At 38.6% G+C, this 17,732-nt stretch overlaps 1 protein-coding gene across 1 annotated transcript in view; it reads right to left on the bottom strand.

The window, feature by feature from the left end:
* The window catches only part of ELP3 (elongator acetyltransferase complex subunit 3), a 97,670-nt gene that overhangs the window by 29,776 nt on the left and 50,162 nt on the right, over positions 1–17,732 (bottom strand). The window contains exon 10 of the mRNA XM_043564906.1: positions 9,544–9,737. Coding sequence (XP_043420841.1) covers positions 9,544–9,737 — 194 coding nt within the window. The remainder of the gene's footprint in view (positions 1–9,543; positions 9,738–17,732) is intronic.

The following is a 17,732-nucleotide window of genomic DNA, read 5'->3' as shown; positions in this document are numbered from 1 at the left end:
TAATCCAGCATTCAACTTTCTACCTTTCAGTGTTTATAAATCCCTTCAGACAGTGAGAAATCTGGCTCTTTTATCTTTAATGTATTTACATTTTTGCTAAATCAAATAATTTATTTGCTCAGTATAACCAATCTCCTAACTACTCAAGCTGCTACCACTGTACTCCCTACCTTTACTCTCCCTTTCTTCAGATGGCAGACGGTTAATGCCTCCATGGCATTGCCTCCATGGCATGGTGATGGGAAGGAGAGATGGGAAGGCAAAGGAAGATGGGCTCTACAAGTATTTTTAATAATGAACCCGTACTTTCAAAAGACCCTAAAATTTTCAAAAGTAAACTCTGTAAGGGATAGGTTTTATCATATAGTGTTGTTAAGCAGAATTATATGACAGAAAGAACTACCAGCAGGGCTGGCTAATAGTTTGTGGGGCCTAGTACAAATGACAAGAGCTTCTTGTTAAGAAATTATCAATAATTTCAAGACGGCGAAAGCAAAGCATTAAGCCAAGTTCCAGGCCCTATGAGACTACACAGGTCATGTGTCCCCAAAGCTGGCCAAATCAGGGCCAAAGCACAAGTCAGAAAGGACCGAGTAATACAGGGCTTTATAATGATGCAGACAGTTCATAAATGTCCTTGAATTCATGTCTGTCACTACAAAACCGCAACATGGTTTTAACAGTCTTTGGCAGTGACGTGCCTCGAGTATGCCAGGTGCTGGTTTTTCCTCATTAAGGAATAGAAATGTGGCAATCTCCACTTTCAGTGATAAGGTCTTTCTCAATGAAAATGAAGGGCCAGAATTCTATATATCCTGAGCATCCTCTATACACAGAATAGTGTAGTAAATAATCTGGAATATATAAACAGATATTGTTATAGTCTTCTAGGAGTTCAAAGCCCAGGTGAGATTACTGACCATCTGAACTCCATCTAGGTAGGAGTTAAGATTATTTTTAGGTTTCTCAGTTTGTTTCAATCTAGTTTCACTTTCTTGGCTTGAAGAGAGATTACATTCAAGAATATTTATTCACTTTTCTATTTCAACAGGTAACATTTTAAGCTCAGAGGTGCTAATATTTGCAATTTGCTCATCAAAAACCTTTCAAAGTGATGTCTAGAGCTTTTCTGGTCTGAAGTTTCTCAAGCTTCAGAAGCATGTTTTGGTTGCAAATTGGTATTCCTATTTTAATGCTTCAGAGTGACTTAAATATCACATGGAGGCCGACAGCTGTCAAATAGCCTGCAGGAAGCAGCACTTTCCTGAGGCTCCATCATGTGTCTGGACAGAATTTTACATTTAATCATTCACTGCACCCTTCAAGGCGGCAATACAGAATCACTATTAGAATACTGCTTCATAAAAATACCCAGTAAAATGTTATTGACCCAAGTGTCATAAAATTAAAAGTGTAAATTAGTTAAGGTGGGGAAAATGTCCAATTAAAAATATCAAGCAATGTATCTGTAAAATATAGTATTTTTAAAAAGTCAAATATAAAACATTGTGCTTTCATTTTTTTATTTTTATTTTTTAAATTTTTATTTATTTATTTTTGAGACAGACAGAGACAGAGCATGAGCAGGGGAGGGGCAGAGAGAGGTGGAGACACAGAATCCGAAGCGGGCTCCAGGCTCTGAGCTGTCAGCACAGAGCCCGACGTGGGGCTCGAACTCACGGAGTGTGAGATCATGACCTGAGCTGAAGACGGACGCTCAACCTACTGAGCCACCCTACTTTCCTTCCTCTGTCCCTCCCTTCTAACACCTATCTGAAAAACATTTTTCTTCTCCCTGTATGTTTAGATTCACAAGTCGATACTAAGTATATCGCCTGTCACTGGCAGAAGTTGTCACTGGGTGAACCTACATAGGAAGAGTCAGATATCCTAAAGGCTCAGAGCACGAAGACATGTATGATTTTCCTTTACTATGATTTAAAACAAAAATAAACTCTAATTATTAAATTACCCAGATTCTATACTCTGGGAGGAGGCTTTTCTCCTTTGCCAAAATTTTCTTTGTCAGTTTTCTACATTCTCCAAATTGCTCTAAAAGTTTAAAACTGAAGCTAGAAGGAATGTTGGTAAGTCAAAACCATATGATTCTCTCTTCCCAAATCAAGTTTCTTAGTCACTTAACACTGTGTAGAGACCCAGCCTTCTCTTGTACACACTGTGTACAATGTTTGAGTTACCCACTAAAACTTTCCTTAGCACCCCTATTTTCAAAACTTTACCATCAACTATTGGTATCAGTTTCTTTTCTTTTCTATATTTATTTTTGAGAGAAAGAGACACAGAGAGAGAGAGAGAGAGACAAAGCATGAGTAGGGGAGGGGCAGAAAGAGAGGGAGACACAGAATCAAGAGCAGGCTCTAGGCTGGCAGCACAGAGCCTGACGTGGGGCTCAAACCCACCAACCATCAGATCATGACCTGAGCCAGTCGGACGTTTAACTGACTGAGCCACCCAGGTGCCCCGCCAGTTTCTTTCTAGAGGTCCAGATATACCAAATTTGAGCTATAACCAAATATAAATATGAGTAAATGGAATTTAAGGTTTTTAAGCAGAGGCATGAACCTGTTTCACAAGAACACAGCTATCAGACTGTTACTAAGTGTGAAGTGTACTATGTGAACACGGATATGGCTTTTTGTCTCCCTAGCCTTTGTATTTATCGAGGAGAGTGAAGATAATTCAAAAGGGCTCTGAAAGATAAAAGTAAAATTAATGAAATTTTCTTTGAGCTACCGCAATAAAAAGTACCATCTACTTTATGATCCAGATTCCTGAATGGCAAATTATATATAAACCGACAACTAATTTAAGAAGAAACACAAATAATAATCAGTTACATGAAGAAAATGTTAATCTTCACTAATTACTACAGAAATACAAATTAAAACCCCTAGGTAAATAAAAAAATATAAGTATGCAAAATTCTATAGAGATAACTATTTATCACTCTAAATTGGTAGATTATCCAAATCCCTTTGGAAAACCATATCAATATATAAGCAAAAACTATAACTCCCCTTGTTCCAGAAAGTATATTCATCATCATCATACAAAGATGCTTACTTAGTTCCTTTATCATGAGTAGTCCTAGATTATACTAGTCTAGTAGATTACTTCATCAAAAGTAAAAAGTTCTATGTACATGGATTTTAGCTGTAGTGGAGGTCAGGATAATGATTGCAAAGCAAAAACCCTTGCTTGAGGAAAGCATCGGCCTCCTAGAGACTGGAAAGCAAGGGCTTTGGATGAATGCACTAACCTCTGCCTCTAGACTTCTTCCCAGCCTGTGCTCTTGCCTACAGTCTTAGACCTGAACCTTGGCCTCCAGCACTCGTCCCCTGCAGACTGGCTGCCCCCACAACCCACATCCTTCTATCCTGGCCATTTCTCCCACCTATTGGAGTTTTGTGCAATTCAGAGCTTAATAAACTGACAACTATTTGCATAGCCTTTAGTCAATGGGAGATTTTTGTTGAAAAAAAACCAAGGACATCCCTTTGGTCCTGAATAGAGTTTTACTCTTAATTCCTAGTTTGCTACTCATTAAATGTGTTAACAGGACTCTTAAAGCTTTATTATTTAAAGAATTTTTTTTTTTTTAAGGAATTTCTACACCCAATGTGGGGCTTCTGGATTGAGCCAGCCGGGGACCCCCTTAAAATCTTATTTTATTTTAGCTTTACATTTCAGAAATGGTGAAACATATATCAGTTCAATTAAATAAGTAATAACCATGAAAAAAAATGATAAAAGAAAAAAAAAGAAGGCTGGAAGCAACTTACATGTCCAACATTAGGGAACATTTTACTAAATGAGACAAAATGCTAGACTACTGTGCTGCCATTAAAATTTTAACTATGAAGATTACTCTAAGCCTTTAATAAGAAATGGACACAGAAATGCAAACAGAATATTTGCCAGTATATAAAATGTACTGCTGTGTAAAGATGCATTTCAAATATACAAGGAAATTTTTGGAAAAATAATATTATTTATGTATATTAATATATGTAGGTTATTAATACATATTTTAAAAATATTTTTAAAGTAGCTTTATAAAGAAATTATTTTGGTATGTAAATACAGTACTGTATGGCTGGAAATTAAGTAGGAAATGTAAGCTCTGGATAATTAGTAATATTCTACAAACTCTGTTGGAAAAAAGTATAAAATCACATTCTCAGAAAGAAAGGTCTTGGGAATCAATGAACGGTGGTACATAGAAGCACTCACTACCCTCAGCACCATGAAAATCTAGGCCAGAATTTCAGTGATTATTGACAACAAAAAGCATGTCAATATAAAATAAATTTGAACAACTTTTTATGCAGTATATACAAAGAAAATATGTAAATAAAAATGGGTAAAAAATAGCAAAATATAAATCTGAATGAATTCCTATGTAGGTAGCGACAGTAATAGTTCAGTAATATTCAGTGCAAAACGTAAGGTAACATATTTGAAGGAATTCTGTCCACGCTTACAGGGAAACCAATGCTTTATTGAACATTAGTCCACAGTAAGCTATATGAAACAAAAGAATTCTAATGGAAACTTGTTTAACAATAGCATAGTTATATAGAAACACAAAAAATATAAAAATAAAATAGAAAGTATCAAAGATTTTAATCTTTATTCTAAAACACCTAGAAAATAATTGCATTCAAAATTAAGCGAAGTATCAGTCCCAAAGCATGAAAATCTGACATTACAGGTAGACTCTGGATGACTCTCTCTACCAAAGGCATTTGCTGTGTTAGGAACTGAGTCATCACTATCTTGAAATAAATTCTGAGTCTGAGATATTACTAATTCCACATTTTTAAAGAGATTGAACCTCGTTTCACAGCATTCCATTAAATTTTAATCCCCTGCCCCACATTTGTAAAGTAATAAGAGTGTCAATTCAAAATCTTAAGCTCACACCCACCCGTACCATTTGCCCTGCATAAATCTCTTAAGCGATGTACTGACAGAAGTAGAACTGACAGTATGGCCTGTTGGCATTAGGGCTGAGGAGCTCTTCTACTGCCCGATTCTCCAGAGAGAGCTGTAATGGGGTCATCACAGACAGGAAAACTGAGAACAGGGAGGTTGTTTTCATCAGCCTCAGGTTGGTTATCCACAATATTATGCCCTTCTCATCATACAACTTTTGGTTGTATAATACACATGTTCTAAATTCTTCTGGTCATGACCCCTTTATAATTGTCCTACAGAGATTATTTCTGCTGCTCTGGTTTTCTTAAAGTCCTTATCTTCTCAGTTGGTGGTAGGCCAGGATAATGTCCTATGGTTATATTTCATGATCTATAAAATTAAGCTTTTAATGTTATAGCACTGTCTCTGTTGCCTTTGACTCACTGGTACAGGAGTAGGAAATTTAAAGCTGAAAGTGAAGGGGGAGAATGCAAATTCATCTGATTGTGTGACCTTGTTACTTCTGTTAGGAAAGCTATGGTGTCTACGGCTGTGAAATTTCTATCTACTCTGTGATATCTGCTGCCATTCTCTGCTGGTGGGAAGTTATTATCTTCAGTGTTCTCTGGTTGCCCTGTAGTGTAAGTGCTTGACATTAAGTTTTTGATGTCAGAAGAAATCCATCCTGAATAAACACATTGCCACTGTATGACACAGCGACTTGCTAAACAACCAGATAAGGAATAAGGCTGCCCTTCCCCCCACGAGGTTCCCTCTTTCACAAAGCCCTGGGTAACCTAGATGACTGACCACCTGAGTGGCCCCATTTCTTCCTTATCACACCCTAATTCCCATTCCTATTCTTTAACCATAAAGAGTGAACCCACAAAGCCCTAGACACTATACCCTTGGATCCAAATAAAGGCTGAGGTCCAGGTTCATGCCTTTCCCTTCCTACCCCACAACCTCACTGTGTACCCCTCAGGTTTGCTGGGTATCCTCCAGGACATTTGAGTAATAAATGTTGTTTCTCAGGGCGCCTGGGTGGTTCAGTTGGTTAAGCATCTGACTTGACGCTTAGCTCAGGTCATGATCTCACGATTCTCGAGTTTGAGCACTGCGTCGGGCTCTGTGCTGACAGCTCAGAACCTGGAGCCTGCTTTGGACTGTGTCTCCCTTTCTCTCTGCCCCTCTCCTGCTCACGCTCTCTCAAAAATAAACATTAAAAAAAATTTAAATGTTGTTTCTTAAAGTCCCCCTGATGGTTTTTACTGAGGTGCATCCTATCATGATAAGCAGTTGAAAAACTGGTCCAGCAACATGATCCCCTTGGGGGAAATGTCTGTTGGGGCTCACTATGAGTAATAGGGGCCAGCTGAGTGCCTCAGGTACTCAGAGCTGATAGGATTGCTATCATTAACACAACGGAGAGATTTGTTGCCATGCTCTGCTACTGGGAAGTAGTATCTTCACTTATATCTAATTGTTCAAGTCAGTTAAATGCAAATAATCTTTTCCTTTTGTCTTTGTTAATACTACTTATTACAGTATTAGTATTAGTATAGTATAGTATTAGTACTAACACTAATACAATAGTATTAGTTTACATTTTTTGGAACAATCCTAAAGTTACAGAAAAAGTCCCAAGTGTATTTCCTTAAATTATTTGATGGAAAACTGGGAACAAGCTGTTCCAACACTCCCAGCATACTTATAGTAGTTCCTATGACAGGGATCCTCTCTTACATAAGCATAACATGACCATCAAAATCAGGAAATTAACACTGGTACTTCACTACTGTCTAACTCTAGACTCCACTACAGGCTCACCACTGCCCAAATAATGTTCTTTATACTGAAAGGATCTAGTCAGAACCTTGTGTTGTATTTAGGGGTTGTGACTTTTTTAGTCTCCTTCAATATGAAACTCTTTCCTTAATTCTTATAATTTTGAAGATTTCAGGCTTTTTAGAAAATCCCTCAATTTGGGTTTGTCTGATGTTGCGTCATAATTCAATTCAGATTATGGCACTTTGGCTGAGTCACACAGAAGTGACTCTGTTTTTGTTTTGTTTTTTTTACATTTATTTATTTTTGAGAAACAGAGTGAGACAAAGCGTGAGCGGGGGAGGTGCAGAGAGAGAAGGAGACACAGAATCTCAAGCAGGCTCCAGGCTCTGAACAAGTGGCCAGCACAGAGCCTGATGCAGGGCTCGAACCCACGAACTGTGAGATCAGGACCTGAGCCAAAGTCAGACGCTCAACCCACTGAGCCACCCAGGCACCCCGAAGTGACTCTATTTTTAATACATACTATCAGGTGGCACATGACTGTGCCTTGTACTATTACTGATGCTATTCACCTTAACCAGCTGCCAGTCTTCTCCAAAGTTCTTTCTTTCTGCTCTGTAATTACTAAGCATGTTGTAGGGAGGTACTCTGAAACAATGTACAGTCAATTCTCGTTCTTCACAGTAATTATGTTCTACAAAGTTGTCGTGAACATTAAATTAGTGAATAGTAAGACATTGCTCCTAGGGGAAAAAACAGGGCTAGGTTCCTGTGAGCCTCTGGACACAACATTTTCATTAACTGACCAACATATAACATTGTTTCACACGTGTCTGTGTTTAAGAACACCATGTATTGCCGACAAACTAACACTGAACTCCCAGCCAATAGTGCTATAACTCAAGGCTGAATGAAACTTCTCCAACAAATGTATTTTCTCTATAAGGCACATGAGAGCCTTCTTACACTACACAACATTTCAGTACTACTTATGGGCCATTTTAAACAGTGAAATCACCAAGAAACAGCACAAAAAATGCCAAGAATGTAGTACTAAACAGTCTATGAAAAGGACACACACACACACACACACACACACACTATACTTATTATTTATTACATTTACAATTATTTCTGTATCTACCTATCTGTTGAAAACCATGAGTTCACACCAATGTCTCCTATTCTAAAATACCATGGGGTACCTTCTTCTTCCTTTTTCACATTGTGATGTCCTTTTCAGGTAACACAAAATCTAGCTCCCATTAACCTTGATATTATCTACTTATTAGATCAACCCTCTGCAAGTCACCAATCTTTTGTTGCTGTCCTCCTCTCTGCACCCTGACATCCTCCTCGCCTTGCTCAGCCCTCAGCGAGAATGCCTTTTCACCACATTTGGTATGCAAGAGACCACACTGTTCATACTGCCTTGTCCACAAGAGCAGCCTACACATGCTGCTCTGAGCCTGTGGCCCCCACGTCTGTGCAGATGCCTAAACTGTTCAGCACCTCCTACTGTCTTTTGAACGGAATGGTTTCAGAAGGGTTGAAAAAGAAGGGGGAAGACAATGCAAACAATTTTGGCAGCTGAATTTTCTTCAGTATTTAAAAAAATAAATTGCCGAGATCATCTAGGCAATTTAGATCCTTAAATTGGGCCAATAATATAAAAAAAAAACCTAAGAAATCACTATGTTGTGGCAGAAGTATGGTGTGAACATCCTTCAACTTTTAAGCAAATCCATTTATGCTCTTGATAATTTTCCTTTAGTTGATACTTCTGCTTGTTTTCAGTATTGTTTTATATTATCAGGGAACACAACTGTGCTCAGTAGAGTAACAGTCACAGCAATTGATTGCACATGCATTTACTAGTCACCTTTTCACTGTGTATTTGTACTACTAGAATCCGGGCAGGTTTTGGCAAGGTGGTGAAAATGTGCCTTACTGACCAGTAAATACAGGAATGGCTTTGTCAAGATTGTAGGTAGACAGGTAACTTTTTGGCTCCTAAAACTTTTCTTCAAGGTTATGTTTCTTGTAAAAAAAAAAAAAAAAAAAAAAAAAGGTAATAAAGGCCAGGAATGCAAATGAGATCTTTGTTTTTCTCTCCTAGGAAAAACGCAGTTAAGATGATTTCCTTCATGCCATCAGGAACAGGTCAGTCTTTCTCCACACTTACATTGACATCTGGAAAGAATGGAATTGTTGCTACTCTTTCTTTTTTCTTCAGAGGCTCTACAACAGGGATAACAGACACACGGCTACACCTCCTCCTTCCGTCCTCACTACTGTATCTAGTCATCAGCTCCTAGAACCAAGCATCATGCCTGTTACCATCTCAATGCCATCTCCTGGCACATCAATCAATGGCGAGATGAATACATGAATAAATAAGATACTGGCAAAGTGGCTTGAACACACTGTCCTTTCATTTCCATCCCTATGTACTTACAGCATTCCAGGGTCCCATTTTTGATTAAAAAAATTTTCAAACCCCTCAATATTAAATCAGACTATTCTCATTTTAGAAATTATGAACAAGGGGTGCCTGGGTGGCTTAGTTGGTTAAGCATCAGACTTTGACTCAGGTCATGATCTCATCGTTCTTTGTAAGTTTGAGCCCTGTGTTGGACTCTGTACTGACAGCTCAGAGCCTAGAGCCTGCTTTGGATTGTGTCTCCCTTTTTCTGCCTCTCCTCCGATTGCACACTGTTTCTCTTTCTCAAAAATAAACATTAAAAGAAAAAAAGAAACTGTACACAGACTCATCACGGATTATTTCTGGCAGAAAAGATAACACACTACCTCTGCACTCGGTACACTCGAGTCCATGGAGGCACAAGAGCAAGGATCCGAGCCACCAATTCGATCAGGTCACTAGGAGAATAACTTTTATATCTTCCTGATTTCCAGAGCTCATAAAGCCCAGTTCCACGAATCACCAGGGTAGGGTAGAGTTTCAAACCATCAGGACGAAAAGCAGGGTTCTCAAAAAACTCCTGTGAATGGAGAACAGAAAATTACCACTCTGTTAGTTCTGCAGAGATTGGTGAAGTTTCGGTGGTCAAGTTTCAGTCCTGGGCCAAGTGCTCTCACATACCTACACAGTCCTTAGACTGCTTTTCCTTTCCATCAAGGGAGAGGATGCAGACAGAACAGAAACTCATTGTTTTCACAGCCTCACTGAAGCAAGCTGTGCGTGTGCTGGGTTACAAAGCCCTCGTTAATCCAGCCCCTGTCTACTGCTGCAGTCTCAGCTCCTGCCACCCTCACCACCTTGCCTTTCTGCCTTTGCGAAGGCAATTTCCTCTGCCTGGAAAGGACATCAATTTTATTTCGTCTAGCTAATCTTCAGGTCTCAGCATGAATGCCAATTCTTCAGAGAGGCCTTCCTGACCTTCAAATACAAGCTGCCTCTCTTAAAAAATATTATATTGTATTCTATATTACTGCTTGCTTAATATCATCACACTGATAATTTATCTGATGCCTGCCTTCACCTCTAGACTGTTTCTTTCCTTAATAATAGATTTAATTGTTTAAACTTCTAAAAAGTTGTGACAGAAATCATCACTTGCCTGCAAAACCTAAAATGCTTACCAAACAGCCCTTTGTAGGAAAAGTATGCCAATCCCTGGATATGACTATTTTGTCTTCAGGCCAGCTGGCACTGTTCCTAACCTGGGATACACACTATTTGTTATCTAGACACTGAGAAATACATCTAATTTATCTACTCTGACATAGTCATTTCCTGTACTATATCATCCCAGCTGGCTTTATTTGGGAATAAAGCAAGGAGACACCACGCATTACCCTTTTCATGACTTTGCACTGCTCATTTGCTTTTAATTTTGCACAATGTGTGATGGAGGAATGAAGGTGGACTCAGTTTCCTCTAACTCCACCCTGGCATTAATATCTATAAAGCCAGCAGTACTGCACCTTGTGAAACCATAACAATGCTTTTTATTTCGTGCTACATTCTTGCCAAGGTTTCCATTGCTTAACTTGCTTTTCAAAGAAATGTAACTATAGACTTTTCGATCTCTCTCATTGATTTGTGTAATATTCTTAAATGCCGTATTCTTTGTGCATCATTTGGTCCTAGGGATATTCTTCTGTAATTGCATGTAATTTTCCCTGTAACATTTTTATATTAAAGATTCATCAGGCCTTTGATAGTTTATAGCCACCCAAAAGAATACATATGCAAGTCATTCTGTACCTAGTTTTGAATCCATATTGGAACATGGTATTTCAGAGGAGCAGTTCAGGTGCTTATATGATAAGTTTAGAAGGTAGATGGGCTGATAAGAATGATGATAGACGAAACTGGTTCTGGACTTCTGGCTAAACATGGAGAATTAAAATATGTGTTTCCTTCTTTTCCCTCCAAAACCACAGTAAAATAACAGAGATGATTTTTTCAAAAAGTATAAATCTAGAAGAACAAAGAGAATATCAGAGGAGATGAAGGTGGAGGGGAGAGAGGACTGGCCCAGTGATGGTAATAAATTTTTGAAAGACAAAAATGAAGACTGGTAAATGACTTTCCAAGTATAGAAAACTGTAAACAAAGTATTTGCAAAAGGGGATACCAATGAAAGACCAGCTCAGTCACACTACAGTCCCAGAAAGGCTCATGAGTCAAAAGTACCAGGAACCAGGTAGGATAGAAGCAATCATGGCATTAAAGTGTATACATGGAGGGATTTATCCCTTATTCCTTTGCCCTTCCCAAAAGAGTTCTACCTATTTGTTCCCTGAAGAAACTGCTGGATTCTGAAATTCCAGGTACAAAGGAAAGTCTGGGTGGGGATAAAGGCTGAAAACAGGGAGATTAAGTGAAAGTCAGCACACTGACTAGTGGATTCCCTGCCTTACTCCCCTGATGCCAGCAGTCAATTTTCTATGACCTATTCATACTGCCAGCCCCCAAACAGGAAGTTCGAGAGTTCATCTCTGGATTAATCAAATGGCCCTAAATAAGAGTTCAAGATACTGACATTCAAGTACTGCTCTTTTAGTCCCTTACTTTTAAAGTATGACCATTTGGCTAAGGATCACCAGAAACTTGCGGAAAGCCTAGAAAAGACAGGGCAGAACAAAACAAAAACAAAAACAAACAAAAAAAAAGGAACTGAGAGGAAAGAGGCATTGTGTAAAGGAGAATAAAACTTAAAAAAAAAAAAACAAAAACCTTTATAATTTCTTCAGAGAGATAAGAGAAAATATATTACATCCATTAAACAAGAATAAAATGCTAGAGAAAAATCAAACAACCAGGATGTAAGAAAGAACTTTTGAAAATCAAAGCCATTACAAAAATTAAAACATGTATTAGAAAAGTTGAAAGATAAAGGTGAGAATATAAGAAGAAAGCAGGAAAAAAAGGACAAATAGGTAAAAAATATATGAAAATTCTTGATGACGAATGTGAGATCTAACATTTGCTTAAGAGGAGTTTTAGGAAGAGAACACAGAAAATGAAAGGGGAAAATTATCCAGTGGTACAACAGATGACAGACCCTTCAAAATCTAGCACAATTAGTTAAAAAAAAAACCTCTTGCTAAGATACATTACTGTGGAATTTCACAACATATGGGATAAAGACAATCTCCTAAAATATTCCAGAGTAAAAAACAAACAAACCCATCCAGGTTACATACATTATAGGATTAAAGAGTAAGGAATATAGGATGAGGAATAAAAAAGATATTGTGCTCCTTAAGAGCAGTACTAAAAGCTGCACGGCAGTGGTGCAATGCCTTAAAAAAATTATTTTACAGAATTCTGTAAGTGTGAAGATAGAACAGAGCCATTTTTTAGCACGCAAAAGGCTTACTTCCCATGATGAATTCTTCCTCAGGAAGCTGCTGGAAAATGTATTTTAGTAAAGTCAAGGAATAAACCAATAAATAGGGTTAACTTGGAATCCAGAAAACAAAGTATCCAAGCCACAAGAGTGGTGACAAGAAGCCCTCAAAGAGGACACTTGTGAAGTAGGCACAGAGAACTGCCAGTTCAGTTTGGAGTTGGAAGAGGGGACATCCAGGAGTCACGGTGCTAGCCTAAAAAATTAACTGACAGAATATCTAATCAGTTAGGACACTGACAGAGAGGCTTTACCATTGGGTGGGTACATTTGAAAGTTACAGGTGCACAGAGAACAAGGTAAATAATAATTAAAAAAAAGACAACTGTTAACTCTAGAAAGAAACAAATGGTTGTTCAAGAAAAGAACGTTAGTATATTTCATGGCTCCATGTCAGTAATCATTTAGGTAAAAACTGTAACGTAAACATTGACCATTAACTACTAATGTAACTAAAATAGTGATGTAACAATATTGGGAGAATGGGAGCAGAGTATTAAAGAATGAACTTCCCAAAGACTATAACAGAAAGACACGAGAATCGATCTAAAACTGACAATCAGGAAAAAAGCAATCCAAGCCTGGTGGTAAGAAATATAGAAGTGAATACCAGGGCAACAACCCCAGCTACAACAGTTGAAAGTGGCAGAGGACTACTGTGTTTGTCATTTTATTATGTAACAACTTTTCTATGCTAGGGATAAAAAACTGAATAAACGTCATTCTGGCACCACGTGAATGGCAAGTAGAAGGGAACACGGCTAGTGGCAGGGCGACTTAGCTGAGGAGCCGTTTCACTGTGCAGGTGAGCTGAGGAAAGTATGAACACCAGTTGCGGCAGTGGGATGAAGAGGACGTGACGACAGCTTTGAAAGATACGCAGAGGGAGAAAGTGACAGAATGTCCCGTGGAATTCGACTCAGGGTATGAGGGGACGATCACAGCAGCAAAGATTTACTGAGCACTCACTATGTGCCAGGAACTTTTCTAAATGTGTTGCATGTATTTTCTCAGCCAATCTTCATAATAGGTTGATACTATAATTAATATCATTTTTGAGATGAGGAAACTGGGGAACAAAGCAGTCAAAACAGTCTGCTACTAAGTGGTGGGGCCAGGATTCAAACTGGACAGTCTGGCTCCAGAGTCCAAATATTCTCTACTTGCTCCTGAATGGTTCCTGAATTTCTGACTAGGGAGAGTATATGGATAAAGGGGCCACCAACTATGATAGGAAATACAAGAGGAAGGGGGAACAGATAAATATGTCTACACTGGACATACTAAGTTCTAATTACATGTATGACATCTGGTACTAGTTGAAGAGTATTAAGTAACTGGTCCTAGGAGCCTAAGTCTTCAGGCTGGAGAGAAAATGAGGCTCACTAAAGCATACGTGGTCAAGTTAGAACAACAGAAGAAAGGCAAGCATACAGAACAGAGCAAAAGATGGAACCTACATCTAAATGGAGGGAAGAAAAAGAAGATAGGGCAGAAAGAGGAATAGTCCTGGAGGTAAGAAGAGAGCCAGGAGATAGCAGAATCACAAAAGCCAGGGAAATGAGAATCCCAAAATGGAGACACTCTTTAACAATAACAAATGTTAAGACTGAATAACATGACAGGAGAGAAATATTCTTTGCGTTTGGAGATTAGGAAGTATTTTACAACATTTGAGAGAAGAGTTTCAGTGGGAGGTGGAAGCCAGATTGCAGCGGATTTGAGAAATGAAGGGGAGGAGGAGACAGAGACACTGGAGTGTTTGTAACATGACCTGGGTGCACTCAAGGAAAAGAAAAGAGGGTATTGCTGTCTTTCACTGTAGTCACAATTTGACTTTTAAAATGAGACATGTATTCCTTTGATACAACTAAAACATAACTAAAAACAGAAAGAGGTTTAAAGTTTTGTTTAAAAAAAACCTCAAAATGGATAAAGGACCTGAATGTGAGACAGGAAACAATCAAAACCCTAGAGGAGAAATCAGGAAAAAAACCTCTCTGACCTCAGCCGCAGCAATTTCTTACTTGACACATCTCTAAAGGCAAGGGAATTAAAAGCAAAAATGAACTATTGGGACCTCATGAAGATAAAAAGCTTCTGCACTGCAAAGGAAACAAGCAACAAAACTAAAAGGCAACCGACAGAATGGGAAAAGATATTTGCAAATGACGTATCGGACAAAGGGCTAGTATCCTAAATCTATAAAGAGCTCACCAAACTCCAGACCCGAAAAACAAATAACCCAGTGAAGAAATGGGCAGAAGACATGAATAGACACTTCTCTAAAGAAGACATCCAGATGGCCAACAGGCACATGAAAAGATGCTCAACGTCTTTCCTTATGAGGGAAATACAAATCAAAACCACACTGAGATATCAGCTCATGCCAGCCAGAGTGGCTAAAATGAACAAATCAGGAGACTATGGATGCTGGAGAGGATGTGGAGAAATGGGAACCCTCTTGCATTGTTGGTGGGAATGCAAACTGGTGCAGCTGCTCTGGAAAACAGTGTGGAGGTTCCTCAAAAAATTAAAAATAGACCTACCCCATGACCCAGCAATAGCACTGCTAGGAATTTACCCAAGGGATACAGGAGTGCTTATGCATAGGGGTACATGTACCACAATGTTTACAGCAGCACTTTCAACAATAGCCAAATTGTGGAAAGAGCCTAAATGTCCATCAACTGATGAATGGATAAAGAAATTGTGGTTTATATATACAATGGAATACTACTTAGCAATGAGAAAGAATGAAATCTGGCCATTTGTAGCAACGTGGATGGAACTGGAGAGTGTGATGCTAAGTGAAGTAAGTCAGGCAGAGAAAGACAAATACCACATGTTTTCACTCATATGTGGATCCTGAGAAACTTAACAGAAGACCATGGGGGAAGAGAAGGGGAAAAAAAAGCTAGAGAGGGAGGGAGGCAGACCATAAGAGACTCTTTTTTTTTTCTTTCAATATATGAAGTTTATTGTCAAATTGGTTTCCATACAACACCCAGTGCTCATCCCAAAAGGTGCCCTCCTCAATACCCATCACCCCTCCCCCCCCCCGCCCATAAGAGACTCTTAAAAACTGAGGATTGATGGGGGGTGGGAGGACGGGGAAAGTGGGTGATGGGCATTGAGGAGGGCACCTGTTGGGATGAGCACTGGGTGTTGTATGGAAACCAATTTGAGAATAAATTTCATATTAAAAAAAATAGTTTTGTTAAGATCCAACTTGACTTGTATTTCAACATCATTCAGGTCACACACAGTCATTCAGTCAGACTTCCCTTCACCTAGAAAAGCTAAGACAGAAAGATGCCATGGAAGGGGTGCTTACCTAAGATCTTGGAGACTCACCACTGACTAACAGTTACTTAATCTCATGAAGCCTGTTTCCTCAACTGAGGAGACTATAACAGGTGGTCTTTTCTGATATAATATTCTTCTTAACCTGTACCCTATGACACTATCTTAAGTAATAAGCCTTTAAAACAAGGCATTAAAAACAAAACAAATAAGAAATGCCTCTAGCCATCCCTGCCAAACAGTAACTTAATCACATTGGCTTTGGGGGGAAAAACAGCTCAGTGGGGGTGGGGGGGGGGGGAACTTGTGAGTGTCCAGCATTAATGGACTTTGAAAGACTTCTGGTAACTGAGAGGAGATTCTGAAGAGAAATTTTTCCTAAAGAGAAATAGACATTCTTCATGAATTTTTAGCAATCTTAGCTTGGATATCCAAGAGCAGTCTAATTTTTAAATTAATAAAACACCAAACCAGCTAAAAGTTATTTTGAGTAATAAGTAAGCTCTATCTGACGATAGGTGGAAAGGGAGAAGTTAAGAAAAAAGAAAACTTCATTTCTGAGTTACTGGAAAATAGAAGTAAATGCTATGTATCACACACAGCTATAAGCTGTGCACCTACCACTGGATGAGAGTGTGAATTTGCAATAAACAGACGCAAATAAACAGACACTAAGAGTAGTGACCCAGAAATGACCTAAACAACCAGGTGTAAGATCTAGCCAATTTATAACACGTATACTGTAAGCATACAACCCAAGATACAGCTGTGATAATCTCAGCAGGTTGGGTAGTAGCTTTATGGATCCGTGCCAGGAAAGGCTACCCTGTCCTCTACAGAGATAACATTTTGTAGACTTGTGTAATTATACCAGCAGAACCCCGATTTAGCAACCTTTCCTATGGAACAAAACACATTAAGGAAAATATATCTGTGGGTTGCTAATGATGTGACAATAAAATAAAGTAGGGAAAATGGGGCGCCTGGGTGGCGCAGTCGGTTAAGCGTCCGACTTCAGCCAGGTCACGATCTCGCAGCCCCTGAGTTTGAGCCCCGCATCGGGCTCTGGGCTGATGGCTCGGAGCCTGGAGCCTGTTTCCGATTCTGTGTCTCCCTCTCTCTCTGCCCCTCCCCCGTTCATGCTCTCTCTCTGTCCCAAAAATGAATAAATGTTGAAAAAAAAATTTAAAAAAAAAAATAAATAAATAAAGTAGGGAAAAAAGTTTTAAAGTATAAAATATTACTGCCTACTAGTTCAGGAAAGGTTGTGAATTCCAAATAGACCCAAACAAGAATTCCTAAACAAAAACTAGTTTTAAAAGTTTTATGTGAATTTTTATTGGAGTGTATCTTAAATACAGAAAAGTACACAAACTTCAAGTGTACATCTTGACAGATTTTTATAAATCATGTAACCAGCACCCAGATACTCAAATTAAGAAAAATCGTATCAAAACCTTAGAAAGGCCACCTCATACCTATTTCCAGTTACAATTCCACCCAAAGTTTTTAGACTTCATATTAACAGAAATGTGTGTTAGGTGGTCTTTTGGATCTGTTTTCTTTTGCTCAATTTTATGTTGAAGAGAGTCAGTCATATTGTTGCATAAGGTTGTAATTATTTTTTTATAGTATTTCATTGTATGACTACATCACTATTTACACATTCTCTTGTTAATGGACACTTGGGTTCTTGTTGCTCTGATATTACCAACAGTACTTTGTAACCATGACTTTTGGTAAATATATGTGGGCATTTCTGCTGAGAATACACCTAGGAGTACAATTCCTAGGACATGGGTATGCATA

Source organism: Prionailurus bengalensis, chromosome B1, assembly GCF_016509475.1.
Source record: "Prionailurus bengalensis isolate Pbe53 chromosome B1, Fcat_Pben_1.1_paternal_pri, whole genome shotgun sequence".
In the NCBI taxonomy this organism is placed as follows: Eukaryota; Metazoa; Chordata; class Mammalia; order Carnivora; family Felidae; genus Prionailurus; species Prionailurus bengalensis.
Note: the sequence above shows the minus strand (reverse complement) of the source record. Positions and strands in the feature narration are given on the sequence as shown.